Source organism: Gobius niger, assembly GCF_951799975.1.
Source record: "Gobius niger genome assembly, chromosome: 7".
Classification (NCBI taxonomy): domain Eukaryota; kingdom Metazoa; phylum Chordata; class Actinopteri; order Gobiiformes; family Gobiidae; genus Gobius; species Gobius niger.
Window position 1 is genome coordinate 31,166,478 of NC_136858.1, and position 27,947 is coordinate 31,194,424.

The 27,947-nt window shown below is 39.5% G+C and overlaps 2 protein-coding genes across 7 annotated transcripts in view; both read right to left on the minus strand.

Moving 5' to 3' along the window:
• Positions 1-1,209: 1,209 nt before the first annotated feature.
• Positions 1,210-27,947, minus strand: part of sorbs1 (sorbin and SH3 domain containing 1) — a 99,164-nt gene continuing 72,426 nt past the window's right edge. For 3 of the 6 annotated variants that reach the window (XM_079560573.1, XM_079560569.1, XM_079560570.1), the window contains 11 exons: positions 24,143-25,477; positions 21,713-21,777; positions 21,207-21,377; positions 17,474-17,520; positions 15,331-15,445; positions 14,050-14,175; positions 12,874-13,068; positions 9,711-9,800; positions 7,975-8,165; positions 6,323-6,429; positions 1,211-2,617 (listed from right to left, as the gene is read on the minus strand). In XM_079560573.1, coding sequence (XP_079416699.1) covers positions 2,550-2,617; positions 6,323-6,429; positions 7,975-8,165; positions 9,711-9,800; positions 12,874-13,068; positions 14,050-14,175; positions 15,331-15,445; positions 17,474-17,520; positions 21,207-21,377; positions 21,713-21,777; positions 24,143-25,477 — 2,510 coding nt within the window. In that variant the 3' untranslated portion in view covers positions 1,211-2,549. Of the gene's footprint in view, positions 2,618-6,322; positions 6,430-7,974; positions 8,166-9,710; positions 9,801-12,873; positions 13,069-14,049; positions 14,176-15,330; positions 15,446-17,473; positions 17,521-21,206; positions 21,378-21,712; positions 21,778-24,142; positions 25,478-27,947 lie in introns of all 6 variants that reach the window. The other 3 variants (XM_079560572.1, XM_079560571.1, XM_079560574.1) reach the window with 3 other exon arrangements.
• LOC306966000 (uncharacterized protein) lies at positions 11,474-12,248 on the minus strand (the record flags this gene model as incomplete). The annotated part of the gene is made up of 1 exon (XM_079560631.1): positions 11,474-12,248. A coding segment is annotated over one exon (747 nt), but the record flags the coding sequence as incomplete, so codon positions are not given.

Below are 27,947 nucleotides of genomic sequence, written 5' to 3' on the forward strand. Positions count from 1 at the left end.
AGGTCACAGCAAAAAACAGGGCGATGGTCAGTAAAGTTACAGGGAGGAGAGCACCTTGTATAGCTTCAAGACAAATCAGGCCTTGGAGAAATGATTTAGTTGCAAAACAGGCTAAATGTAACTCAAATCAGATGTTTCAAACAGGCAGGAAAAGGAAAGTGATAGTTCTTAACAGTGGGAAATGAATATCCTTACTGTTTAGTGTCTCTGTGTGAGGGAAAAAGCTTTATTTAAAAAGTACTATTTTAAAGGTCACTTTTAACATTTACATGGTAGAGTTGTTGTGTGTTTGATTAGTTGCCAATACATGTTGTAGTAAAAGCTGTTTCCTGTTGTAACTAGGGCTGCAAAATATATCACCAAATTATTCGTATCGCAATGGGAGGTCACAATATATCGCTAAATCATTGAGGTCCAGTATCGGACTGAGAATTAGGAATTTTTGCAAACACAGCCTAAAACAGAAATGCATGGAAGCTTCAGTTTTACTCATGATTTTCCTAATTTAGTTCCTTTTCAGCCATTATTTGTTTGTTAGTATTTTTTTTAAGTCTTGTTTTGACACAATTTGGTGCAAAAAAAAAAAAAAAACTCTTAATATTACTAATGGACAGTGTTGAAATCATAGTGAAATATTGCAATAAAATGAATATTGCAAAATTCACGACAGTAATCTAATATCACAATGCTTTCCCATATTATGTAGCCTGATGAAATTCTCTTTGATTCCTAGCATTGTGGTTGACCTATAGGCCGGATGTAAAATGCTTTGACATAAAAAATAAATACTACACAAAATGATTTGGTTAATAATAAAAAGTCAGTTCACTCTTTTGAGCGACATTTTATTTTATTACTGTATTATGATTTAAAAGAGCAGGTGAATCGGGAAACCTTTACTGCAGATTACTGACATAACTATGAGAAATAAATGTATTGCAAGTTTTGTGTCATTCTTTTCATATATAAGGCTTTTTATGCCTAAAAATGCCCTAAATTGCTTATATTTTCAGCAAGGAAATCTGAATGATGGATTGAGCCAAGTTTAAATGAATGGTTTTATTTTGTCGACATTTGAGTTACAAAGACTTCCTCAGAGGAGATTTTGATTTCCTGTTCAGTTGTTTATTCGTGGAAAAATCTGTAAAAATCTAAATTTCGCCTTGTTTTTTTGAAATTCAAAATCAGTGAATCAGAATTAGACATTCAAATCTTTGAAAAAAGATCTGTTCAGTTCAAGGCTTGAAAATTGGAAGTCTTAAGGTGCTACTAATGTGAAGATATTGTGAGATAATGCATTTTTAGAAAATGCAATGACAATGAAATTACAATTTCCCAAATAAATCTATGAAGAAACATTGAATCAGCAATAATTAAACATGTTATTGTGAACATTAGGTAGTTTTTGTTTCCAGGTGAAAGTTTATATATTAAGAGACCCATTTGGCCCAAAATTGAAAAAGAAGTTTTGCCTGTAGTGTCTCCCCTTAAGGGAAAGGCCTGTTTGTGGCTAAAGTTGAGATGAAGTGGTTTTGTTTATACTGTTCACTGTATAAGAAAATACATCCTATATCTGAGGATTTTGGTTTGCACACATTTACAACGGTTATGAGCGCGGTATTAAAATCCCGCCGCCCTTCCTCTGCTCTCTTCAGTTCACTCATCAGTGATTCATATTCTGCTCTAGTGGACTCTCCCAAAATGACACGACAGGAAGTGCAGCGGTACCACGCCTGTCCTGTGGTCAGACCGGAGCCGGGGTCAGACCAGGGCTACACTACCCAGCCACTGGGCTACTGGAGAAATGCACAACTGGGGTTAAACATTGAATTACTACAGGATATGGTGGATTATTTTGATGTAGTGCCGAAGCGAAACACCACAGCACCATTTAATGACCAGCTACAATCTTTAGGGACTAACAACAATAAAAGTGAATTACTAAAATTCGAAAAGTTCTTCACAGATTCCTTGAGCATGCAATTTTGTAATCAAACGGCTTTCAATTCAGTATTTTAGATCTATAAATCTATAGTTTGTGGCAATGAGTGCAGCATATAGCCACTAATATAAAACTCCCAGCCTCTGAAAGGTTAGCATTTGACAAACAGCTCCAATCACACACTTTGTAGACACTTTTTCCTCATTCAAAATCCAAACGTAGTAATATCTCCTCTCCGTAACCCTATGTTCTGCTGCCGACCTCTGCATTTTTGACTCCAAGGTGATAGAAAACTGTAAACATTTTATGACACGGACAATACGGACGCTTGAGTTTTGAGCGGACCACGGCAGGATTTGACAGAGATGAAAGTCCGTTGTGAGGTTGAAGTTTGTGGCGAATACTTAGGTTGTAGTTGTGGGCAGCGAGTCTCAACAGCGCCCCCGTCTCTCACTCCTCCTGCAGCGCGACATACCTCGGACCGGCTGTCACTTTCCCAGACAAAAGGACTGTCCTGGTTCAGACTTGGGGGGGGGGGCTCTCTCTAACCAAAGGCCATGCGCGACACAAGCGCTCCACAGGCAACAGTGTGTTACTTTAGTCCACTCTAGAGCTGCACCTCCTTCACATAGTTCCCCGGGAAAGTCCCAAACTGTTTCGTTCGCCTCGAGGTTCCTGCGAAAACAAACAGAGAACACACATCAGGAACAAGGAAACATTTTGTCATCATGATTCTGTGCATAGTGATCATGACAATGCCCTTTGCTGGTTGAGGGTCATCACACATTTACAGGCAAAAAGTAACGTTGATTTTACAATAGACTTTTATGTTTAAAGGGATATTTCAGGATTCTTGACATAGGGCCTCATTTCCTAGTTATCCAGAGTGTTGTTGATTTGTGGATATATATATATTTTTTAATTCATGCAGTCCTTTTATTTGAAGAGTTTCGTGGCGCTAGGCTAGTGCTAGGCTAGTGCATGTCTATGGTAACTAGTAGCCTGCATTAAAAACAGTCTGACCAAGCACAGTGCACCTGAGGCAAATCACTTATAACACCAGACTACAGATATAAATGTCTGTGTTAACTAAATTATTGTTTAAATATAACCATTTTGCATTTAAAAGAACTTATATTTGAGCAGCATCAGCTTCCTGGTTGTAAGCTATGCAGCGGCGGAGTGATCTGCTAGGTTACTGAGGAGGAGGAGGAGGAGGAGAAGGAGAAGAAGAAGGAGGGGTTGAGGAGGGAGGAGGAGGGGGAAGAAGAAGGAGGAAGAAGAAGGAAGAAGGAAGAAGAAGGAGGAGAAGGAGAAGGAGAAGGAGAAGGAGAAGAAGAAGGAGGAGAAGAAGAAGAAGAAGAAGAAGAAGAAGAAGAAGAAGAAGAAGAAGAAGAAGAAGAAGAAGAAGAAGAAGAAGAAGAAGAAGAAGAAGAAGAAGAAGAAGAAGAAGAAGAAGAAGAAGAAGAAGAAGAAGAAGAAGAAGAAGAAGAAGAAGAAGAAGAAGAAGAAGAAGAAGAAGAAGAAGAAGAAGAAGAAGAAGAAGAAGAAGAAGAAGAAGAAGAAGAAGAAGAAGAAGAAGAAGAAGAAGAAGAAGAAGAAGAAGAAGAAGAAGAAGAAGAAGAAGAAGAAGAAGAAGAAGAAGAAGAAGAAGAAGAAGAAGAAGAAGATTACCTGCAGCCAACATCACTAAACGTGGAATTCACAAAGGAGCTTTCTACACATCAGATGTGGCAACGTTTGGATGACTACCCCATGATTTTGAAGAGGTTTTTAATGCAGGCTACTAGTTACCATAGACATGCACTAGCCTAGCACTAGCTCGTGCTTCACAGCTAGAAGGTCCGGGTTCGATTCCCACCAGGGACGGGGCCTTTCTGTGTGGAGTTTGCATGTTCCCCCCGTGTCTGCGTAGGTTTTCTCTCCGGTACTCCGGTTTCCCCTACCACTAAAAACATGTACAACAGGTGAATCCTCCAGCCAGGTGCTTCTGACCACCAGCCTGGCTCCACATCATGGAGATGGGTCCCTGAGCGCCGGCCCACGCTGGCAGCTCACTGCTCCTACAGGTCGCCCCAGCGGCATTCAGGATGGGTCAAATGCAGAGAATGAATTTCCCTATGGGGATTAATAAAGTATACCTTAACCGTAACCTTATTTTGTTATGTAGTACACTGATATCGTGAAATATCATACTTGTTTTTGTTGGTAAGAATTCTGCACGGGTTATCCAACAATAGTACATTAAAGCAGGCCTCAGCTATGTCATTTATTGTCAGTAGGTGTCAGTAGTGAATCCTGCTCTGTACACCCTCCCCTCACCCCCACACTCCCTCTCCACACGCTGCACTGATGATGGATTCAATGATAAACGGACATCTCATTAATCTTGGTGTGACGCTCGTCTCCGCTCCTGTGGGACAAAGTTAACTCGCTGCTTTCGAAGGTGTCGCTTCTAGTGATGAAATGTGAGAATGCAAAAAATCCGGGCTGGCAAAATGGAGTAGCTATGGGCAGTTTTAAAATAGACATAAAATAAAAGTTTATAAAAATATATACATTTCAAAGTGAGTATTCAGTCCCTACAGCAACTGCAGACCAATGACAGCTGTTCTGTTTTTGAACGTTCATAAAGTTTTTGGTGTCTGATGTCTTTCATAGCCCTTCATACAGAAAGGTGCATGTTGTCAGGGATAAGAACCTTTTTTGGTGTCAGGCTGTTTCGCTGGACATTAACTTCTCGAGGTGTTGAATGTTGCAGCCCTTTTTCCAAACCCTGATGTCAGTAACTTCAGGGACGGACGCATTCCCTCAAACACTGCGTCACGCTCCTGTCAGTCTGCAGTAACTCTATATGTGTCTGTGTGAGTGCGGATCTGCTGAGGAGACTGTCGAGGACGCTCCTCTGACACGTGTGAGGCCTTGAGTGTCATCTCAAGAAACTCTATATGTTTAAAAGTGACAGTGGATGCAGATCTGAGGGACTCGAGCTTTAGGTGGAGAGACATGACTTATGTGTGTGCGCACTGTTGGTAAGAATGTACGGAGTAAAGCATTTTAACACTTAAAGGAACTATACAGAGTTCCTCCCCCTACATGTTCCAGTAATGTCCTAATGTGTAGAATGAGCTCAGACCTGTTCACCATAACTGCCTCTAAAATCCTGCACTGTCACTCAAGTCAGGTCTTAATTCAGGTCCGAAGTGCCGTCATACACAAGCTTAATATAGAAGCTGCAGTTACACGTATGACCTGAGGTGGCAGTAGTGAGTATAAAATGGCAAACTTGCATCTCGCCCCTTTAATCTTAGATATTGTTCATCAAATGAGTATTTTCAAGCGCAAAATGTAGGATAGTAGTATGTAGCTTATTTTCTAATTTTAAAATATGGAATAAACTACATGTAGGCCTTAAACGATGTCCAAATATCAGACAGTTGAAGTATCGATACAAAGAATCTCTAGGTATGTAGTATCTGAAGAAAATACATGACTTTTCATGTTCAGGTGTTGTAAAACAGATGTTGATTGGTAGGTAGTATTCACACTGTATCCCTGACAACTTGGATTTAGATCACAGTGCTCAAATCATTGTTATAAGGAAGTTTAATAAGTAAAAAAGCAAGATACTGAGAGTACTTAAAAGGGGTTGGATTAAATTGTGTGTTTTAAAGTGGGGGGGAAGTGTTTACTTCCCCCCCACCCCTTTTCGGACAGCCTTATCTAAAATGTGCAAAAGGTAAAACAAAATTGTTTGTCCTAAAATATAAGTGTATTGAGCTGCACATTTCATATTGAGCTCACAACTGCCTTAATCATGGCAGGTTGTATTTTGTGTTCATATAAGTTTGTGTTTTTATATTTTGTTTATGGTCCGAATAAATATTTATTCATTCATTCATTCAAACTAGTGCATTTATAGTCAATCCAATACACATTCAAATACTGAATCGTTTTAAGGAATTCTTGTTCCTTCCTGACAAAGGTGTGTAGTAGTAGCCAATAACAATAAAGGTTTTTAGACACAAGAAGAGTGCCTTGGATTTTCCTTTTTATGCTTACAGCAGGGCATTAAAAGTCATTCAAAGAAGTCTGTGTGTCATTACAAATTATTATATTAGATACAAACTAGCACTAAATCTAAACTTTTTCTCTAATAGAGTAATTTACATTTCAAAATCTCTATTGGTTTATGATTGCATTAAGTGACCGGTTATGACAGCACAGTCCCAGTCTGTATTGCAAAACTATAACTAGGCATCGCAACATCCTCTGCACGATGCTTTGCTTGTCATCTGTGAAACCCTATATGCCCCATCTTTCCGGGCAGTGACAGGGGGTTTAAGGCACGAGGCTCAGGGCTTTTGTCGAGACACGTACCCACGAACCAGCCGTCATCGCACTTCTCCATGACGCTGACCAGGTCTCCCTCCTGAAGCTCCAGCTCGTCATCGTTCTGAGGGACATAAGTGTACAAGGCCTGGAAGCTGCAGAAACAAAGGAGACAAGGTTATGATAATATTCACTTAACCTCTTACCACCCGCCTAAACCAAATGCATTCTGTCCTCTTTTGGCTGTGTAACACCTCATTTGAAAGCTAAGACCCACAAAACTGACCTTTTTCCTCGCGTTGTTGCTGTGTTGTGTCACCTTTTGTATGTTTTTTTTCTCTTTTTTTTCTTTCTGTGACATTTTTGTTGAATTTTTGTCACTTTTTGGTTGAGCTTTTTGTCACATTTTTGTTACGTTTTTGTCACATTTTTGTTGCGTTTTTGTCACATTTTTGTTGAATTTCTGTCAAATTTTTGTTTAATTTTTGTTGCATTTTTGTCACATTATTGGTGCTTTTTCCCCAAGAATCTTTTTGATTAGGGTAAAGCTGAACTGGAGAAATTGGGATCCGTTCAGTTGGGAGTTAAGAGGTCAAGTAAGATCGGGCTAAAAAAAAAGCGGGAAAAAAGATTGAGACCGGGTTAAAAGAAATGTAATAGAGCCCTATACTAAACTCTTAAACTGGTTTGTAATGATGGAATGTACTACTAAACCCAAAGTACTTTTGGTGAACTGTACATGGGGGGGTGCTAAACCAGTAAAATAGAAGGAAATTGGCTATTATTGGCTTCATTATACTTCTATATTTTTGTTAGACCCACATTCATCAAATTAAATATAATTTTATCAACAGGATATTGCATCTTTTCAATATTTTAGTTTAAGTAAATACAAATCAACCCTAAAACCATCCTTAAACCTTCACAGAACTCAGTAAGTAAAACCCCTCCTGCCATACTGTCTGTACAAGTAGAAAAAAAAAAAAGGTTGGGCCACCATGATGCAAATTCAGGATTTCCGCAGGGCTTTAAAAAGCATTAAATTGGATTCAATCCATAGAACTATTTTTACTGCACACATTCATTAAAGTACAAAAAATCTGTTCTAAAACTCAAATTCAGCTGCAGTTTTAATAGAAATGTACACAATCTTTAAGCTCAAAATTGCCCATTGTGTCAAATTAAGTTGAATATCAAAATTTCGCCTCAGAGCAGTTATTTGTGGCATTAAAAACATAGTATATAGGCCTTAAAATGGCTCAGAAAAGCATTACATTTATATTAATCCTCATATACTATTAAAATGTACATTGAACTTGATGTATTTTTGTTTGAAGGCAGTATTTTTAGTGAAATTGAGGTATAAAATATACATCTAAACACACATGAATAAACCAGATGCTAAATGTCTTGCTAGTTAATTATTTTAAATGTTGATTATATTTTACAAAAAGGGTCCCGAGCTGTTGGTTTGGTGATTTTGGGGGACATGGCCTGAATAGTTTCAGAAATTAAACAGCCTTAAACTCTAGCTGTGACTGTGTAATTGATACATTTGGGGCTTATTTGAATAACTCCTTTGATTTCCATCAATAGAACTATGTGTAACTCCAATATTAAACATTTACAACAAATGTTCCAGAGCTGTGACCGCACAGGACAATAAATCTTATGGGGAGTGTGCGGTAGGTCATACTCACACGCCGCAGCTGAGACGTCCCGGCTCCGGGCTGCTGCTTTGGGACAGGGGCTGCTGGGAAACGATGAGAGACTGTTTACTGGGGTGAGGGAGCACTTTGGGGTGACAGTCAACAGGAAACGGGTGCGACATGGTGCTACAGTACCGCACCGACGTCTCCGCTATGTTCAAGATCTCATTGCACACTGCCTCCTAGTGGTGGTAGGTAGGAGGGCACAGCAACGGAACACACCACAGCAGAGGAGGGGTGTCCCAGATGGAGATAGGGTGTTAGAAGGGGAAGAGTGAAGTGAGGTCCCGTAAGTAGGATTTAGGAAGTAGGACAGGAGTCAAGCAGAGTTGAGGAGGCGATGAGAAGCCCAGGGGAGGAAGGCATGAAAAGGCAAGACACAAGTAGATGGAGGAAGTGAAAGATTAGTGCATGTTAGAAGAAAAGTCAGTTTAGGCATGAGAGTTAAATAGAAAATGCATGGTTTATAAGTCAGTTAAATGTAGAATGAGTTACGAGTTAAGATCTAAATCAATAGAAAACATTGGATCAGTATCTGAAATGAGCATATGTTGAATTTACAAATATCCCAAATATTACATGAGGTTATGGGAAGAAAACATGCACACAAAAATGTAAATGAACGATTTTACACTCGCTATGTTCACATGGTCTGAAAAATCAGATAACCCAAAAATCATATCTGATGGGTTTACTTTCTCTTCAGAAATGAGAGAATCCAAAACTCCGGGTTCTAGATTTTATGAATATCAGATAATGTATATTAACCCCTTAACTCCCACCTGAACACAGCACATTTTCTCCAGTTTGGCTTTACCCTAGTCCAAAAGCTTCTGGAAAAAAAGCTGTGAAAATAGCAACAAAACTGAGACGAAAACAATGATGGAAATGTGACAAAGAAGTGAGAAAACATTGACAAGAAAGTGACGAAAAATTGATAAAAAAGAGGCAAAAATGTCACAAGAAATTGACCAAAAAATGACGAAAAATGACAAAAATGTGACAAAAAAATGACAAAAAGTTGATAAAAAATTGACGAAAAAATGACAAAAAATGACAAAAATTTGATTAAAAATTGACGAAAAAATGACAAAAATGTGACCAAAAAAATACAAAAATGTGATAAAAAATGTGACAAAAAAATGACAAAAAATTGACCAAAAAAATGACAAAAAAATGACAAAAATGTGACAAAAAATGACCCAAAAAAATGACAAAAAAGTTACAAAAATGAGTTGACTACCGAACAAAAAAATCTGATGACGTGAGGAAAAAGATCCTCTCAGGTGGGAGTTAAGAGGTTAACGTTAACAAAAATAGAACTGAAATAGAAGAACTCCAGAAATCAGATTAGGATCAGATTTTTGGTCTCCATGTAAACACAGCCACGGTTACTAACTGGAGCACATTGACAGTGTATGTGCTATTGTTTAATATTTAAAGATTAATACTAGTATACACCAGAATATGGCATGTGTCATCTACTCAAAGACTTTATTGATTTGAGATAATAATTTCATTCATGCTTTAGTAACTCATTCATTTCAGTTTAATTTTAACCCTTCAAAATTTGAGAACCATTTGAAACAATAACACAATCAGCACATTTATCAAGTCTTCAGTTCACAGATGTTGATCCAATATTTCCTCCTTTCATTGATTGTGGATGGGGTCTAGTCAGTATTGTTTTGACACGAGTTATGAGAATAAATCTGCCGCAAATTTACCGCAAAGGAGTTGACGTTGTTGTTCTCCTGGATGTCGAACAGCATCACCGGGCTTCTGGAGCTGCGGCCGTCGATGTCATTTTTCAAGAGCTGCAAATCAGAGAGTTCATTTTAGAATGAATCTACCAGAATGGTCCGAGTAAGGATTTCAGATCACCTGTAATCGAAAATACGTATTAAACACAAGAGACCGATCACACCAAAAGTTCAGTGGCCGTCAACATCTCAGCGTGAGAAAACCACAACATGCAACTCACGCGGGAACAAGACTGTAGTATCCCTGCACAAATATCGACATGTTTTTGTTAGTTAAACACACTACATGCAGAGGAGCAGCTTCATAACTTTGCAAAACTACAACTTTCAGGGTGTCTCTGTTAGCAATTTCAAACCAGGCCAAAAACAAACCTACATGGTCACAAAATCAGCCTTAAGGAATCATATAAGACAAATTGAATCTGAAGAAACACTTAAGGACTAATCCTATGCAAAATGTAATGAGCCAGAAGGACTCTTTGCATTGCTGCTAGTTAAAGGTGCACTATGCAACTTTTTATGTGGAAAAAAGTTGATATTAGACCCAGCAGCTGTATGGATGGTTAGCCTGGTGCCTTGGCTTTCCACCCCGGTGGCTCCTATGATGCTTCAGGATAAATTTTATTTCAGGTTTTTTCGGATTGGTTCCGGTTTAGCTTTACCCAAATCTAAAGGTTACTTTGAAACAGCATCAAAATAGCAAAGGATGAAAACTCAACTAGAGGGCGACAAAAAAGTGACAAAAAAGCGATGAAAAAGTGAAAAGTGACAAAAATGTGATGAAAAAGCGTCAAAAATGTGATAAAAAAGTGTCGAAAATTTGATGAAAAAGTGACAAAAATGTGATGAAAAAGTGACAAAAATGTGATAAAAAGTGACAAAAATGTGATTAAAAAAGTAACAAAAATATGATAAAAAAGTAACAAAAATATGATAAAAAAGTGACAAAAATGTGATGAAAAAGTGACAAAAATGTAATAAAAAAGTGACAAAAATGTGATAAAAAAGTGACAAAAATATGATAAAAAAGTAACAAAAATGTGATGAAAAAGTGACAAAAATGTGATGAAAAAGTGACAAAAATGTGATAAAAAAGTGACAAAAATGTGATGAAAAAGTGTCAAAAATGTGATGAAAAAGTGACAAAAATGTGATGAAAAAGTGACAAAAATGTGATTAAAAAAGTAACAAAAATTAGATAAAAAAGTAACAAAAATATGATGAAAAAGTGACAAAAATGTGATGAAAAAGTGACAAATATATGATGAAAAAGTGACAAAAATGTGATGAAAAAGTGACAAATATGATGAAAAAGTGACAAAAATATGATGAAAAAATGACAAAAATATGATGAAAAAGTGACAAAATATGATGAAAAAATGACAAAAATATGACGAAAAAGTGACAAAAATGTGATAAAAAAGTGACAAGAATGTGATAAAAATGTGACAAAAATATGATGAAAAAATTACAAAAATATGATGAAAAAGTGACAAAAATATGATGAAAAAGTGACAAAAATTTGATGAAAAAGTGACAAATATATGATGAAAAAGTGACAAAAATGTGACCCATTTTGATGAGTTTTGTCGGTCTTAGCTTTCAAAAGGGGCGTTACACTGGCTTTCAGGCTGTAACCTTATAGATTTGGGTATAGTTGAACTGGAGCACTAAAAGCGGGAGTTAAAAGTTAATATCAACTTTTTTTCAACATAAAAAGTTGCATAGTGCACCTTTCAAGTTTTGGAAATCCATCTACAAAAGTTGCACCCTAAACATAAAATACAAGGTTAGTTGTTTCCAACACTGAGCGGACACTGGACGCAGAAAGTAGGTGAAGCCCATGTCTGGCGTGCGCTCGGGATGCACCACCTCACACCATGCGGCTGATACCTCTGCAAGACCTTTGTGTTTGCCTCCAGCGGCCAGTCCCTCTGCCCAATCTGAGGGCTCCTTATCCCCCCCTTTGAGCCACCCCTCCAGCACCGGGCCGGCGCTGGGGCTGCCGCTGCGGGACAGGTGCCTGGGCGAGGGGGGAGAGTCCTCGCTTTGGGCCGGGGTGAAGGTCAGGTAAGGCGTGGCCGAGCTGGGGCGGGGCGGGTACGGCGGGGGCAAGGGCGACGCTGACGGAGAGGCCATGGGGGAGTTGTAATAGGGACTGCCTACAAGAGCTGGGATGGGGCTGGCGGAGTAGGGAGGGGGCAGGTATTCGCCCAGGCGGTAGGAGGCGCTGGGCAGGGGGGGCAGAGGCGGAGTGGGGGCGGCGGGTGGACTGCCTCCCCCTCCCACGGTGAGAGAGATCCACTCGGAGGAGATGGCATGGACCTCGGGGGAGACGGAGCGGCGAGGGGAGCGGGGCAGGGGCAGGGGCGAGGTGGTCAGGCGGTTACGGTACAGCTTTAGGTACAAGGAGTGGAAGAAGAAACAGATGAGAGAGGAGAGGAGTGAGAGAAGATCAAAAGGGTGTGAACAGAAATCATGACAAAGGAAATTTGGGGAAAAATATAACTAATCTTAACTGTAAACGTAGGCTTTAAAATGGATGAACTAGACCTATTATACAGCAATCCATTAACCTATTGTAAAATGTAAGCTTTATAATTCAGCAAAGTTAAACCAAAGAGACAGGTAAAGGTAGTACTCAGTTACCCAAGCACTACATGCGCTAAAGTAACTTTTTGATATAAATGCACTTTTAAGAGTAGTTTATTATCACACAATGCCTTTTACTTCTACTCGAGTCCTTTTATTTTGTTTGTAAAATAGAAATACTCACTCCAGGAACTGTGAGTAAGCAACTTGTCCTCACATATGAAAAAATAAAGTTTATATTTCATTCAGTTTTGATCATAAAGCCTTTAAAAATATCGAGATTTTTTGTGAGTTTTGCCGGATTACATCAAAACCAAATCTTAGACCAGACCTTTATGCTCAGTTTATATCTTTTTGTAAAACATAAAACAAAACATTTTTAACAACAGAACTAGAACCTGTAGGGACAAAGGAAAGTAACAAACAAAGCAGAGAAACAATTGGAGCTGGACTCTCATTTAAACATACTGTAATAGGATTTTAACTTCAATCTCACATCTGTACGACAGTGTTTGGGTCCGGCAGCCGCTCTTACCTGTGGAGAGGCCGTGGTGCTGCGCTGTGGCGACTGGCTGATGGGCGGGTCGGGATAGTCCACTCCGTTTTTGACTCTGGGTTTCTTGTGCACCTCCACGTACGTCACCGGGAAGATGCCCTGACGATTCGTGCCCGCGACTTTACCCTCATACCAGTTCTCGTCCACTCTGCGGATCAGGGTTATTCTCTCTCCCTAAAAACACAGTGTGATGGTTAGAAACAAAACATCAAGCATTATGACCACACGCATGCATTCATATTGGATTGCATACTGTCTTAGGCAGAAGTTTGAATTCACCTTATTATTTATTACAGGCCAATGTCGGCTGCACAATACCAATAATTGTATTGCAGTATTTGATGAATATGCGTATCACATGATGCAACGATATACTGGACAATCACTAAGGTTCTAGCTCTGACTGAGATGTTCACCTTTTTTCGCTAGTCTAAAGTAAAAGTGCCTAATAGATACAGACGGCATCGCGACATTGCGACAGGGGGCGTGGCTTCGCCGAGGGGGAAAGTAGAATCTTTTGGGAAACACAATTTTCCACTCGTTTTAGCCATTTTCTGGTGGAATATGAAGTTATTTATCATATATAAATAATGTGAAGTTTAAATCGAGCCCATATGGATATTTTCTCATAGCAGATTGTTCAGTAGAAGTGAAAAAACGGCAGTCGTAGCTAGTGCTAGCTAGTCGCTAGCATTAGCATGATGCTAACATGAGGCATCGTATTAGAATTCTCCGTTATTTATGTATTTATGGGCTGTTGTTGAACCACTTGGCTCCTCCCCATGTCTTTGTATCTTTATTTAGTAAAAACTAATAATAATTCAGCATTTAAAGTATTTTAAGTAAGTAAAACGTTCAGATTTTTCTCCCCCTTGTTTTCCCCCTTAACTGTTTTCAAACATGACCATATATGGATGATTCCAGGAATGTCGTCTGTATCGAGACAACAGCAATTTGCCTGGGCTTAAAAATGTTTGATAGTAAAGTATACAATTTGACCCTAAAGTTGAGCTGGTTCTCCATAGCTTTTGTGAGGTGTTCCTCGTATGTTACTGCATACTAATAGGCATACTACTACTATACTACTACTACTATACTAAAGGCATAATGTCAAAAATGTAATGTCTGATGTGTGTATCTCGATCCTACACATACTTTTCTGAAGGACATTTCCACCACAGTGTCTCCGTTGAAGTTAAAGCGGGCGATGGCCTCTCCGTACTCCAGCACCTGGACTGGGGCACTCTTCTTTGGCTGGGCCTTTTCTGTCGGAGGAAGGAGCTGCACAGAAAGTCATGGTAGGACTTTACTTTACAGAACAGCAATAGCTTTAGTAGTAGTGTCATGGTAATTACAAGGAAACATTATTTATTATTAAGGTAATGTGACTTTTCATATCACTTATATTTGTAGAGAATCAATGGACTGGAGAGGGCTCATTGAGTAGAGGAAGTTCTTGTCTACAATAGAGAGAAGAACCTCCTAAGATAGAAGCGAAACGTCGTCTATTCAATCAACCCAGTCTAATCTCCGCTTAGATGGAACATTTCTGGACGACTGAGAGTTTACGCAACAAAATGCACTATTTCTGGAGATCCCGAGTTACTATGCTATTTCAATCCAATAATCATGTTATTACTAGGGCTGGGTACTGTTATTTTTTTTTCATGCCAGTACTTTAACGACACTTGGTTTTCGATACCGATACCTGAACGATACTTGGTTTTCGATACCGATACCTGAACGATACTTTTTCCGATACCTATACTAAAATATTTGTCATCTAGAGCCAGAAAACAGAACAACGATGTGTGGAAGATCTGCAAATTTACAATATTGGGTTCATCGCCAATAGTAAGAAATGTGTGAAAAATTTAGGAAAATTTGGGCAAAAATTGGGCAAAAATTGGGAATAAATTGGGTAAAAAAAAAAAAAAAATGGGAGCAGTAGAGAAAATATTAGTAATAAAAATTAGCAAAAATTAGGGGTAAAAATTGGGAAAACAAGACATTTTTTTGAGCAAAAAAAAGCATTTTTTAAATTTTTATTGTGAAAAATGGGGCAAACATTGCGCATTGTTTGGGTGGAAAAAATAGAGAAAGAAATTGGGCAAAAACGTGGGGGAAAAATCATCTATTTGAGACGTCCAAGACACTTCCTTTAATGCTTTAACAGCATCAAAACTTGGATCTAAAGATATATACGTTTTTTTTGGTATCTGCTTTCAATACTTTAATTTTTTCAATACCAGTAGTACCTAAACCTTTTTTCGATACCAAACTGGTATCATTTAACAATACCCAGCCCTATAGTTATTACTGTGCTGTAAAATAAAGGACAAAAAAAAAAAAAGATTGTTAATTTTACTTTATAACAGTGACCATTACAGGAGCACAATCTACTAAAAACAATAATTTCTATAATGAAGTTCATACCTCGACGTAGCTTCGAGGGAAAATTCCCACCCGTCCGTGATGCTCGCCTTCGTACCAGTTTTGGTCCACCTGCCGAATGATGTACACAATGTCTCCCTTTTGAAACGGCAACTCCCTGCAAGCAAACAGAAAGTTCTTATTGGCAAAAGAAAACCATATCTATCTCCACTCTGAAGTATTTTGTCTGATCTATGTCGACTTGTGCTACTACATTACCCCGTCAATCACATGACTTCTCCAACTTCTAATGTTTGAATTCCAGTTTTAGCAAGGGCAAAGAAAACATAATAATTCAAAGCTATAATTCAAAGCTACAGTACTATAAGTAAAGCATTGTAAACCACAAAGCTGCCCAATATAGAACAGCATTCATAATCGGTCAGTGTTTTTTGGGGTTTAGACATTGCTGGGTCAATTTAGTGTTTTTAGCAACCAATAATAGCAGAAATACTACTTAGGGAGAAAGGAGGACTGTTTTTACAAGCTTTAGCATATAATTTAGCTTCCTCCATTGTGAAGATGGATGCTGACAGGTTCAGAGAGCACACAGGGAGGCACGGCTGGTTTTGCACGTTTCTGTGTTTTCCACTCCCTAAAACAATAATCATTCAATCCACGACCGCTATTATTACCATTCAATTACAGATACTAAGGCAAATTTCACTCCAGCTGCTATTTCTACAGGGGGCCCCCTAAAGCTTGTCAAGTCCATTGAAAAAAAAAAAAAAAGATTTTGAAAGGAAATGTTCATTTATCTGCTGGTATTTTACCTACATCCACGGCTAAATGTGGAGTTTTATGTCATTTTAGCTATAAAATAAAGTAAATAAACTGTTATTGGGGGATTTTCGGACCGCTAAGGGGGCCGCGATGTCCCGGGCTTTAAAGCAGTACTAAGTAGCTCTTGCCCCTAGAGGCCATTAGCGCAACTGCAGGTGTTGTAGCAAGTTGCGATTTTTTAACGTATTAATTGTCTTGGAGAGTAAATACTACAATGACAGAAAAGGCGAAGGGAGAGAGGGATATTGTACATCCAATTATACAATGGAAATATTTTTTTTCACTCAAACTTTAAAATGACGCTAGCCCGCAGTTAGCTTTGCCCGTTAGCCTGTTAGCTTCTTCTTCTGATTCTATTAGTGTGTATTGGTTGCTCCGGTCCGGTGGGAGTCAAGTTGCAATTGTGGTTTTCTGGCCAGAGACACCAGGGGGCGATGAAAGACCCTCCAATCATACCATAAACACTTGTATTACCCACACAGGGACTATGAAAAGGATTTATTAACCTCTTACCACCCGCCTAAACCAAATGCATTCTGTCCTCTTTGGCCATTATATTGGTCTGTGTAACACCTCATTCTTTTTCCTCACGTTGTTGCTGTGTTGTGTCACCTTTTTTATGTTTTATTTTTTTTATTTTGGTCACATTTTTGTTGAGTTTGTGTCACATTTTTGTCACATTTTTGTTGATTTTTTGTCACATTTCTGTTGAATTTTTGTCATTTTTTTGTTGATTTTTTGTTGAATTTTTGTCACATTTTTGTTGAATTAATGTCCCTTTTTTGTTGAATTTTTGTCACTTTTTTGTTGTGTTTACATCCTTGTTTTCTTCTCATTTTTTGTGGCTGTTTTGGTGCTTTTTTCCCAAGAAGCTTTTTGATTAGGGTAAAGCCAAACTGGAGAGAATGGGATCCGTTCAGGTGGGAGTTAAGAGGTTAAGGTAAACACGTTACTTAGTGCTGCTTTAAGTATGGCTGCAATGCTATATACAGGATAGCTGATGTTCGCAGCAAAAGAAAATGTTGAAAGAGTGGGTTTCTTTCACTTGAGTTTTATATTTAACGTGGGATATTCCCAGACATCGAAGGGGAGACTGTCTCAGATCTTACAAGTCTTCAGAGCACAGTCACTTCAGGAGGAGGCCGGAGTCCTGTCGCCACTGCTGTATTACTACTCCATCTATTTTTGACCTACTACTGCATCTAACACCACTGCTGATATTAATGCTGCTGCTACAAACACTACAGCTTCGACCACTATCAGGGATGCTCCAGTATCGTAAGTAAAGCCCAAGTATTGGTATTGGAAGTAGAAAGGCTGGACCGGTGCCACTGCTACGATTATAATTACTACTTTTACTTACTTTAACGTTTCCGCTTTGAAGTCGAAGCGGGCCATGGCGGGAGTTCTCTGCAAAGACACAAAATAAACAATTCATTCTCGACGTAACATATCTTCTATATTGAATCACTCATTGACCGGATAAACTTGATACGGCACACGGCACATTTTATTTGACACTGTGCTACAGCTCTTCTGGTGAACTGTAAATCTGCCGCTGTCCTCCGCTTGGCCTCTCGAACATAAATATCGGAGCTATGACAGGAATGACGCGCTGTGACAGACAGACTGGTCCCCTGCGCTAGCGGCGGCTGGGACCGGCCTGTCAACGGCAGACACACCCTAAAACTATGACAAGAGGGAATTCGTTTATGCCTATGGGACAAAAATCATGGCGCCGGTTATTTAAGATCTTTCAGTGGAGCTTTAAAAGTGATTGATTTGTATCTTCGCTGTGTATAAAATACGACGCGTCAAATATAGCGGAGCGCGAGGGTTTCACTTCTGTGGGTAAAAAGAACGCCCCCCCATCCATTTCATTTCACACTGTCAGTAAGATAGATAAAACATCAGCGTGAACATGTTTAAGTTTAAAGGTAATTCCTCATTTGAAAGCTAAGAACCTCCAGAATGTGTGAAGCTTGCACTAGGATTTGATTCTGGACTTGATTTGAGCTGTGCCAGTTTAGTTTGGCAGATGCGAGTAGGAGAGAGTCCCTTTATGTTCATTTCAAAGCTGGTTTTGTGTCATTTGAAACGTGTACTTGTGAATAAATCAACATTTACAATTACGAGTGAAAGCCATATTTCATAAGAACATGCCCCTCACACCTGGGGGGACACAAACAGCCTAGGTAATATTTATGGCGTATTTATAAAAAGTGAAATGGATCCCGGATCTGTCCCTTTTTTAGTCCAGATTAAAGACTCATCTCTTCAAACTGGCTTTAAATACCTAGAATGAACTGAATTATGTCTAGGATGCAATAATTTTTGTGTTTTTAAATTGTTTTATCTTTCTGTGAAGCACTTCCTGGTGTTGTTGTAAAGTGCTATATTGATTGATTGATTTAAAGTGGTTGTGACATGTTTTAATGCTTTTGAAAATATGACTTTAGATTGATAGATTTAGATAGATTTAGATTGATCACATCTGTTGTAAGTAATAATTATGGTTTTAGTTCAGTGAAGCAGCAATTTAATGAAGAAATGTTGGGATGAAAAGTTATTTTTATGTGATTTTTTTTTTAAGCTAGTGACAGTGGTGGAAGAAGTACTCAATATTCTAAAAAAAAAAGTGCAGATACAGGACCAAACATGTACTTAAGTAAAAGCAAAAGTATAAAAGTATGCATTGTTGATGTACTTTCTAAGCAAAAAGTAAAAGTATTTAAGAGTTTAATGTGGAGGACTTTTTAAATCATTTGAATCAAACCAAGTCTAAACAACTAAACCACAAACTCAGGTCAAAAACAGGAACTAAACCAGGTCTAAACCCGGACTAAACTAGGTCACGTCTCAACCAGATCTAAACCAGGTCTAAAGGAGTAAACCACTAAACCAAGTCTAAACTGGGACTAAACCAGCTCATCTTAGAGAGTCAATACTTTTACTTAAACCTAATTTAAAAATGCAGTGGAGTAGAAAGTACAGATACAGGCTCTAAAATGTAGTGAAGTGAAAAGTATTCATCATAAAATGTACTTAAGTAAAGTAAAAGTACCAATAATTTGTACTTTTTACTTTGTTCCTTTCCACCATTGGCTACTGACATAGGTAAAGATGCCATAGAGCAGTTTGACTCATTTCCCATTGAGATAACATGGTTGGCACGGCAACCGTTTAAAAATTGTTTGCCTCCATCTATATCACTTCCTGTCAGTGTCCAATAAGGAAGTGAAACTACAAAAATGGTCAAACTAAAGAAAGCTGGGTACAGTTTTTAGCAAAATCTTAAATATAATTGTGTTAACTACGTTTTGGCAAGAATTGTGTCTAATGTATCATATGCACTTTAAATAGCTTTATTTAAATAGACATTAACCCAAGCTGCACTATCTACTTCTGGAGTTGTAAATATTATTCTAAACAATACTTTTGACCCAGTTGTAATACATGCCAGATAACATCTTTAGTCATGTTTATTACATTGATCCCGAGCTTCAGCAGCGGAGTGTGTGAGAGGTGTCATCGAGAACAACAGTGCGGAGACAGCGGCCAAACCAAACAGCAGCTGGTTTGTGTTCGCTCAGAGCTGACAGAAACGTGCGGATAAGCAGATACAGGAACGTCCAGTCATTCATTCACTGGAGTCACTATAGGCCAGGAAGCTGCACATCAAACACAAAACTAAATGCAGAGTATGTAGCAATGCTTTAAAAGGACTCTCTCCTACTTTGTAAACAGTGTGACATAATGAGAAAATTCTGACTCGTTCTACTGCACTGTTTCCATGTCCAGAGCATTTTCACCATTTGTTTGTCCAACTCGCAGCTGACGTCCTGTCCCGTCTTTCAGCCTGTCACGGCCTGTGTGCGTCTTCCTGCCTGTTCAGATAAGCACACGTCCTGGGATATTGTACTTGGATCGAGTATCCACTCGCTCTTTCTGAAAGTTTACTTTAGTTTTGCAAGTTGCTAAAATGTACAATAGGTACATGTAATCATATTAAGTACTCATGAATTGTTTTTTGTTTTTGTTTGGGTGGAGTGGACTCATTTTGCTTTTATATGAAAATTATACAGTATTAGCAGTGTTTCCGAAGTTTTTACAGAGACTACGGGGGCACTGGGACTTCCCCAAAGGCTTTTAACATTTCAGCATTTGTTTGTGGAATCATATTTTAAATGCCTTTTCTTTTTCTTGTGAAAATGTAAAGTTAAAGCAGTATTAAGTAACTCATGCCCCTAGAGGCCAAAAGCGCCAGTGCAGGTGTCGTAGCATGTTGTAGTTTTTTACTCATTGATTGTCCGTGAGAGTAAATACTAAGCTGACAGAAAAGACAAATGGAGAGAGGGGTATTGTTCATCCGAATACACAATGGAGATATTTTTTTTCACTCAAACTTGGCTGTAAACACAGTTTAAGTGGCGCTAGCACGCAGTTAGCTTTGCTCGTTAGCCTGTTAGCTTCTTCTTTGTGATTCTATTAGAGCGTATTGGGGCCTCCGACACATAGGAGGCGAAGTTCCAAGTGTGGTTTTCTGGCCAGAGACACCAGGGGGAGATGAAAGACCCCCCAATCATCCCATCAACACTTGTATTACCCCCAAAGGGACTACTAAAAGGATTTAAGGCAAACAAGTTACTTAGTTCTGCTTTAAGTCTTTAGTTAAATGCCCTATACTTTCATTTGTGTTTTTCTTTTTGGATGGTAACATTCTTTTTCCCCCAAAACAGTGTGTTGTAATAGTAATTTGTGTAAATATATAGCCTGATTCGTGAAGTTTGCATTGCTGTTGTGTACGGTCAACCCAAATACTGTAGTCAATATGTGACGAAACAGGCTTTACCTTTTTCATCACATATTGACTCCTAAATCTGGCTGTGACGGTAAAAATACCCATTTATTCACAGTTTGACTAAAAGGTATATTGGGTATAGATTTGCTCACAGGGTGAAAAAAGATGGAGACCCCTTAAACATATTCAGGACGATAATAGAAGAACCAGCCCTTATTGTCTGGCTTGTTGGACTGTTTCAGGCGAGGGAACACAAGTATGTATAAAAAGTACCCACGGTCCCAGTGCTTTATACCTCCACTCCGGACCTCCTCTTCTCGGAGTTGTCGGTGATGTTGAGCAGGTCTCCGAAGCGCTCGTTGGTGATGAACTGGTGCCGCGTCGGGACGATCCCGGTGTGCCTCCGGGACGCGGCGTCTGCCTCTTCCTGCTCCCGCTTCAACCGCCGCTGCTGCTCCAGGATTTTCTGCCCGGAAGAAAACAAAGCACAGAAGAAGAGTTCATAACAAAAGTACAAAACAAAATATCACATGGCACAGTACAGCGGAAAAGAGAAGTCTGAAAATCTAGGTCGGACCACACCAAAACACAGAGTTCCTATCCAATCCATTTATTGAGGAAACACTGATAATTGTAAGCACTTCAGTTCATCTGTGCATTACCTCATTTTAGGGAAGCAAAAGTAAAGAACCTTCTTGCCAATCAACACAAAAACACACTTCTTGTTCAAGACCCTAACTAACTAAGCTTTAAACTAATGGAAATCAGCAAAGTCAGAACGGAAAGTGGATATTTTCTCACCTCTTTGTCGCCTTGTTTCTTCCGCAATACGTCATCTTGGTTCTCACTGTGAGCTGGAGACGAGTCTGAAACATGAACAGAAAGTGGACATCATTATAACCAGTTTTCAGCCTAAAAACATGTGTCTTTATCTAACACAGAACAGAGCAGGAGCTACAACAATGCATGCCTTCAATGCTTGACAACCACACACATCAAAATGCTACATTTGTGCATGCACACAGACACAGTAATGATACAATGTGTGTTTATGAATAAAATTAGAGCTAAAAAAAATCTACCGAGCATCCACTATGACACCTAGACTCTCAATTATCAAAAATATCTACTTCATAACAATCTCCTATTCCTACAACAGCGTTTCATGTTTGTTTCCCGGAAAACATGAAACGGCTTTCACTGCGGCAAACGGAAAGTGGCATGAAAGAAATCAAAAAAGGAGAAACTTCCTGAGTGCGTCAAACAAAACTCTCAAACCGAGGAGAAGGAAGATGGAGGATGTAAAAATATCAACAAAAGGGAATGGGGCGAGACATCAGTTTGCAAACCGTATGCAAAATGTGGTTCCGTTTTCAGCCTGCTTAGACATTACAGACGCATGAAAGGGTATTTTGAGACGGTTATAAATGTTTTCACTTTTCCCCCTCACAGTACAGATGTTTGGGAGAGTTTCGACCTAGTTAGAAAAGTTTGGAGTCCTTGTTTTGCTTGTTGAACTAAACATCCTTTAAACATTGACATATTGAGTAGGAATATGGTTCTCAATTGTCAAATATGATTGTTTGTAAATTATTTTGCTTGGACAAAATTAATATGAAACTTTTATTCAGGCTGTGCCATAATAAGTTAAAGTTGTGCCCTCCAAAGCTACACCAGTTGAGAACCATTGTTAGTCTGTAAACTACTAAATTACGACTAAGTTAATTTGAAGTATTTTAGACGCAAGTGCTTGCTCAGATGCAAGAAATAGATGTGTAAAAAGAGGTATGTTTTAGGGTGAAAGTAGATTATTGTACACAGATTAACATTAGGGTGGCTCAAAATAATGTTTTTTTTTTGAAAAGTGGATCTTCCCTTGTGGATCCGTTTTTCTTTTTGGGGTAGGAAGTCATATGATTGTTTTTCAAATTTTTTGAAGGATTTTTAGGGGTCGCCCAGTGCAGAAGAAGTTACCATGTTATGTCCATGTCATTTTTACATATATGAAACTTTTACAAACACAAATTCAACAAATCCTTCATTATGGTCCACCATTTACCTCATAAACACAATTTACTCAGCTTACAGCATCTATATGGAGGAACTACACCTCTGCAAAACCAATTTTCAACAATAGGCTGTATCTAATTGGTTTCACAGAGTTCTACCCCAAAAGGAACACGGATCCACATGGGAAGGTTGTCAAACAACATTATTTTGAGCCACTCTAATTAAAGAGACTAGATGCAGGTCATTTTATACTCACTACTGCCACCTCAGGTCATGCAAGTAACTGCAGCTTCTATAGTAAGCTTGTGCATAACGGAACTTCGGACCCGAAGTAACAACTTTTTGAGTGACAGTGCAGGATTTTAGAGGCAGTTGTGGTAAATAGGTCTGAGCTCATTCGGCACATTAGGACATGGCTGGAACATTTAGGGGGAGGAAAATACTTAGTTTTAACATTTTTAAACTCTGTATAGTTATTATTCTCTTATCAGTTTTATTATATGGTGTAACAGATTTACAGAAAATCTATGGAAGTCTCCAATTCAAAAAGCAGATGCTTCTTTATAGTTTGTTTTAGCCTATACTAATTTGACATAAATAAGCGAAATACAAAGTTATGTCAGTCCTTAGCATTTGAGTGAAAAGAAACACAATGCTGTTTTGGCAGTAAGTTTTTTCTTACTTAAAAGCTTGTAAATAATAATAATATAGTGAAAAAATGCACAGGATTGGGGATGCGAAACCTTGGGAGACTTTTACTGTATCATGTACCAAGTTGATTGGATTTGGGTGATTCGTGCACACATGTTTTCATGTCGACTTATCTGACGTAATGCTTAAGCAGGCGTGGTCCTTGCATACGCCCCAAACCTGATGTCACCAGTGAATTATACATTACCAAATGCTTAAATCTCCCACAGTCACAGAAATGATGGCAGCAACAACAGCAAGACCAAAAAGAGAACTACCAAAACACAACAACAAAAAAAACTACCAAAGACTACAAACCAATAAAAGAGTAGCACACAGAATGAGATGAGGCCTTCCCAGTCACTTTTATCACGGCAGGCACAGACACACAGACTACAGGGATGAAGGGAGCAGCGATGTCCCATTTCTGAGAGGAGCACACAGGGTGGAAACGGTCCAAAAAGAGATGAGTGACCACGAGATGGCGCTCATGTCGAGAGGAGAAACAGATGAAAAACTATGAATAGCCACCTCTGTCCGGCAGAAGATTCCCATTCGCGTCTAAACCGTTATCCAAGCTGTCACCGTTACTTAGCCGTCCCAGGACTTCCAGGGAGGACAGGCGCTGCGGGATGTGGGGTCTCGTGGCTGATGTCGCCGTCACCTTTGTGGCCAAAAGCGACCTCTTGGTTTGGTTGCTTTTGCGGAGGCGGAAAGGAGCGGGCGACATGAGGAAGAGGTTGCCCGGTAAGGTGGTTTTCCTCTCGAGAGTAGCGGCGGGGGTAGCAGGGGCGGGGCGCTCCTGTTGGGCCTGCTGCCTTTCGTGCCGGAGGATCGTCGTGAATCGGGTGTAGGACGCGGGACAGGAGCCTTTGCATTTGGACGGTTTGAGGTGCTGGTGGTTGAGATGATGGAGGAGGTGCTGATGGTGGTGGTTGTGGGGGCTTAGAAACAATTTGGATTCGATCGTTTTGTCCGTGGTCACGTCTGGGGTGCTTTTACTTAGGATGATCTTGGGCTGTTTGGGAGACTCCGGCCTAGTTTTCGCTTCCTCCACGGGGGTCGCCATCTCCTCCTCCGTCGCGTCGCTCATCGGTGATTCAGCTTGCTCCGTTTCTGGCGGGGCAGCTTTTTCATTCACGCTCTCAATTTGGCTCGTGACCAGGAGGGATTCGGCCGACACAGCAGCAGACATGAAGTCACTTTGTTTGCTGTTGTTCTGAGACGTGGAGTTCAAAGTTGGCATCGATGAGGAGCGAATGGGCACTTGCGACCCGCTCCTCTGTATGATCATTTCGAACTCGCTGACCCGGGATGAAACAGACTCGCGGGGAATGCAACCCTCGCCCTCCGACCTCTCACCCCCGTTGGGTTGGGACTTCTCGAAAAGGGAGGCCAAGCTGCGCACGCTGCCGTGAGGGCTGGACCCCACTGAGCAGGGCCTCTGGATGTTGTGCATGGTTCTGTACAAGCTCGAAAACTCAGCCGCGCCTTTCCTGACAGCAGGGGGCAGCGCGTTCCTCAAGCCATCCGCAAAGTCGGCGCTGCAGCTGGACTCCAAATGCTCCAGATCCCTCGCCCCGTTGCAGTCACATGCCCCTGTGTAGATGTCTTCGCAGCTGTGAGCCTTTGGGTGCCGGACAATTCGAGTCCTGTTGCTGCTGCTGCTGCCGCCGCCGTCCTCGCTCTCGCCACCAGAGGGCAGCGTCTTGGGCTTGAACTTTGACGGGAGGATCTGGGGGATGCACACTTTGGCAGCAGACAGTGGCTTCTTATTCTTACAATGGTTAGCAAGGCCATTAACCGAGCGACTAGTTACTGATGAGGAGGGTGAAATTATATAGCCATTCCCACCTTTATAATCCACTGGTAAGCATGCAGGACAACAGAATAAACAACATATTAGGTTACAATGGTCCATAGCTTCACACACAAAAACACACAGGTTAAAAAAGTCCATCAGTTTTGGTTAAAAGTAATGGGGAAGCAGGAGACTTGATGCAGCGAGAGCATCAAGCGCTGATGAGTGTGGGCAGCATGTTACAGCAGGAGAGAGGCTGAAACCAATGGTAAGTCATGGTTTGTTCATGTTCTGAGCTGAATATTTAAGCATATTTCAGATAAAAAATAATCCTTACAAGTTGCTCGCAATTATGACAAACTTAAAAAAAAACAAAAAAGCCAAATGTAAATCAATGTGTGTGATGGCAAGTGCCCCTGATGTCCACCACCTAACATCTAACAACCAATCTACATGTTTCATTTTTTCAAATCAATCTATATTCAAAGATGAGAGATCAACTTGTCCAAATCAAATACTGATTTTGCTGATTACAAATTACATGTGGATTTACTCACAAATACAATAAAACACAATGTAAAAGGTTTTTTTGCTTTGCCCCTTAAGCCCACCCACCATCGAAAGAGCCCTGTGTACTATGGGTTGCCAGATCCTATTTTCAATAAACCTGAATATATGAGGCCCGATACCTGATTTTTTTTTTTTTTAAATGGCAAACAATGAAAGGAGGAGCCAGAAAATGTTACTCTTGTTGTGGTCCAAACTCATCCCTAACTTTTCTTTCACATTTGAAGTATCCCAGTTCTGCAGTTTATAAACTTGTTTCACACCTTTCAGGGTCTATTTTTAAAGAAATGCCTGCAAGTTAATAAAAAGGATACAAATGCTTCATAATAAGAGGCACAGCAATATTTCCACAAATGTCTTGAGTTTACAATATACTATCGGAGGGCAAAACACATTTGGTCCAAAATTGTTAAAAAAATAAAAATAAAATCAGTAATAGCGCTTTTAAGTAGATGTCGATCAACCTGTCCCGTGTAAAATAAGATAAGATAAGATGATACTTTATTGATCTCACAGATGGAGAAACTGCATTCGATGAGAGAGCATCCGGCAGCAGCACCCATTCAGTGCGCACCACTCTTTTTCCACTCTTTTTTTTCTTTGGTGAAAGATCGTTGTGTATGAAAGCTAACAAGTAGTTGAATTATATTCATATTTTATATGAATATAAGTCAACCATTTGTTTGCATATAATGCTATTATTTATTGACATAATAAGGAGAATGTCCAGAAACTGCCCTAAATTTCTGGTATTTCTAGGTTTCCTCTCAATAGCAAAAAAGCAACACACACTTCCCCTTTTTTTTACCGTGTTGTCTAAGCCAGTGTTTCTCCACTGGTGAGTCGGGACCCAAAAGTGGGTCGCCACTTACAGAAAAAGTATAGAATCACTACTTAAATCTGTTAAAATTACTGTTATGGGGTTGATTTTAATCATAATTTCAGTTTTTTGGGGTTATTTTCAACATTTTTAGAGGAAAAGACAATATTTTACATTATACTTTTCAAGTCTAAGTCCATATTTGGGCCATGGCTTGTCATCCCAGGGTGACTGTGGGTCCCGACGCCCTAAAAGTTGAGAACCACAGGTCTAAGTGGGTCGAACAATGATTCCTTGGCTTTGAATGGACTGAAAATTGAATGTTCACTGTTTCCTCCATCTACATTCTTGGTGTAGCGTTTCTGTCTCCGCTACACTCACTCTGAGTCATGGGAATTATGACTGAACCATGATCGAAACATCTGCCTAAACCATTACAGATGTGCAGAGGTCGTATGTAAATTACAGTGAGTAATAGCAGATACAGTCAGGGCTATAAAAAGCATGAGCTGCACCCAAAACTCTTTGAATGGGAAAAAGCTCATTGGTCTGAAAACTCTCTGGCTGGAGCTTAGTTAACCAGAGAATAGTTGCCCCACAAAAGCCTAAATTAACCTTGTGGGAACTTTTAATACCACTTTTCACGAAATAGTAAAGAAGTGGTGAGCCTAAATTACCCTAATGCATGAATATACAAGTAAATGCTGTGATAAAATTTAAAAGTATAAATGCTACAATTACCTGGTAATTATCCAGGCTGTAAAGTTGCTCACATTATAGAGGTTAATACACAATGGAAATACACAACCCAACCTAAGTTCAGCTAAAAAGTATGTGCCCATTGACCACCTGTAGCTTTAATCATGGCACACATTGAATAAATAACCAAGTTGTCAGGTGACCTCTTTCTTTGGACACATAGCTGAACACGCAGTAATAATTTAATGGGAGGCTCTTACCTATTTGCTTAGTTAAACTCCGCTGGTGCCTTTTTATGGCCGTGTATAAATAAATGAGAGTGTTTTGGTGTAGGGTAGAAGTCAACATATGGGACCCGGTGCACTATGAATAATTGATTTGCCCCCGTCAAACATCAGGAAGATATGTAAGAGTTCAAGGGGCATTGTAGCATAAAATAAACGCTGTAT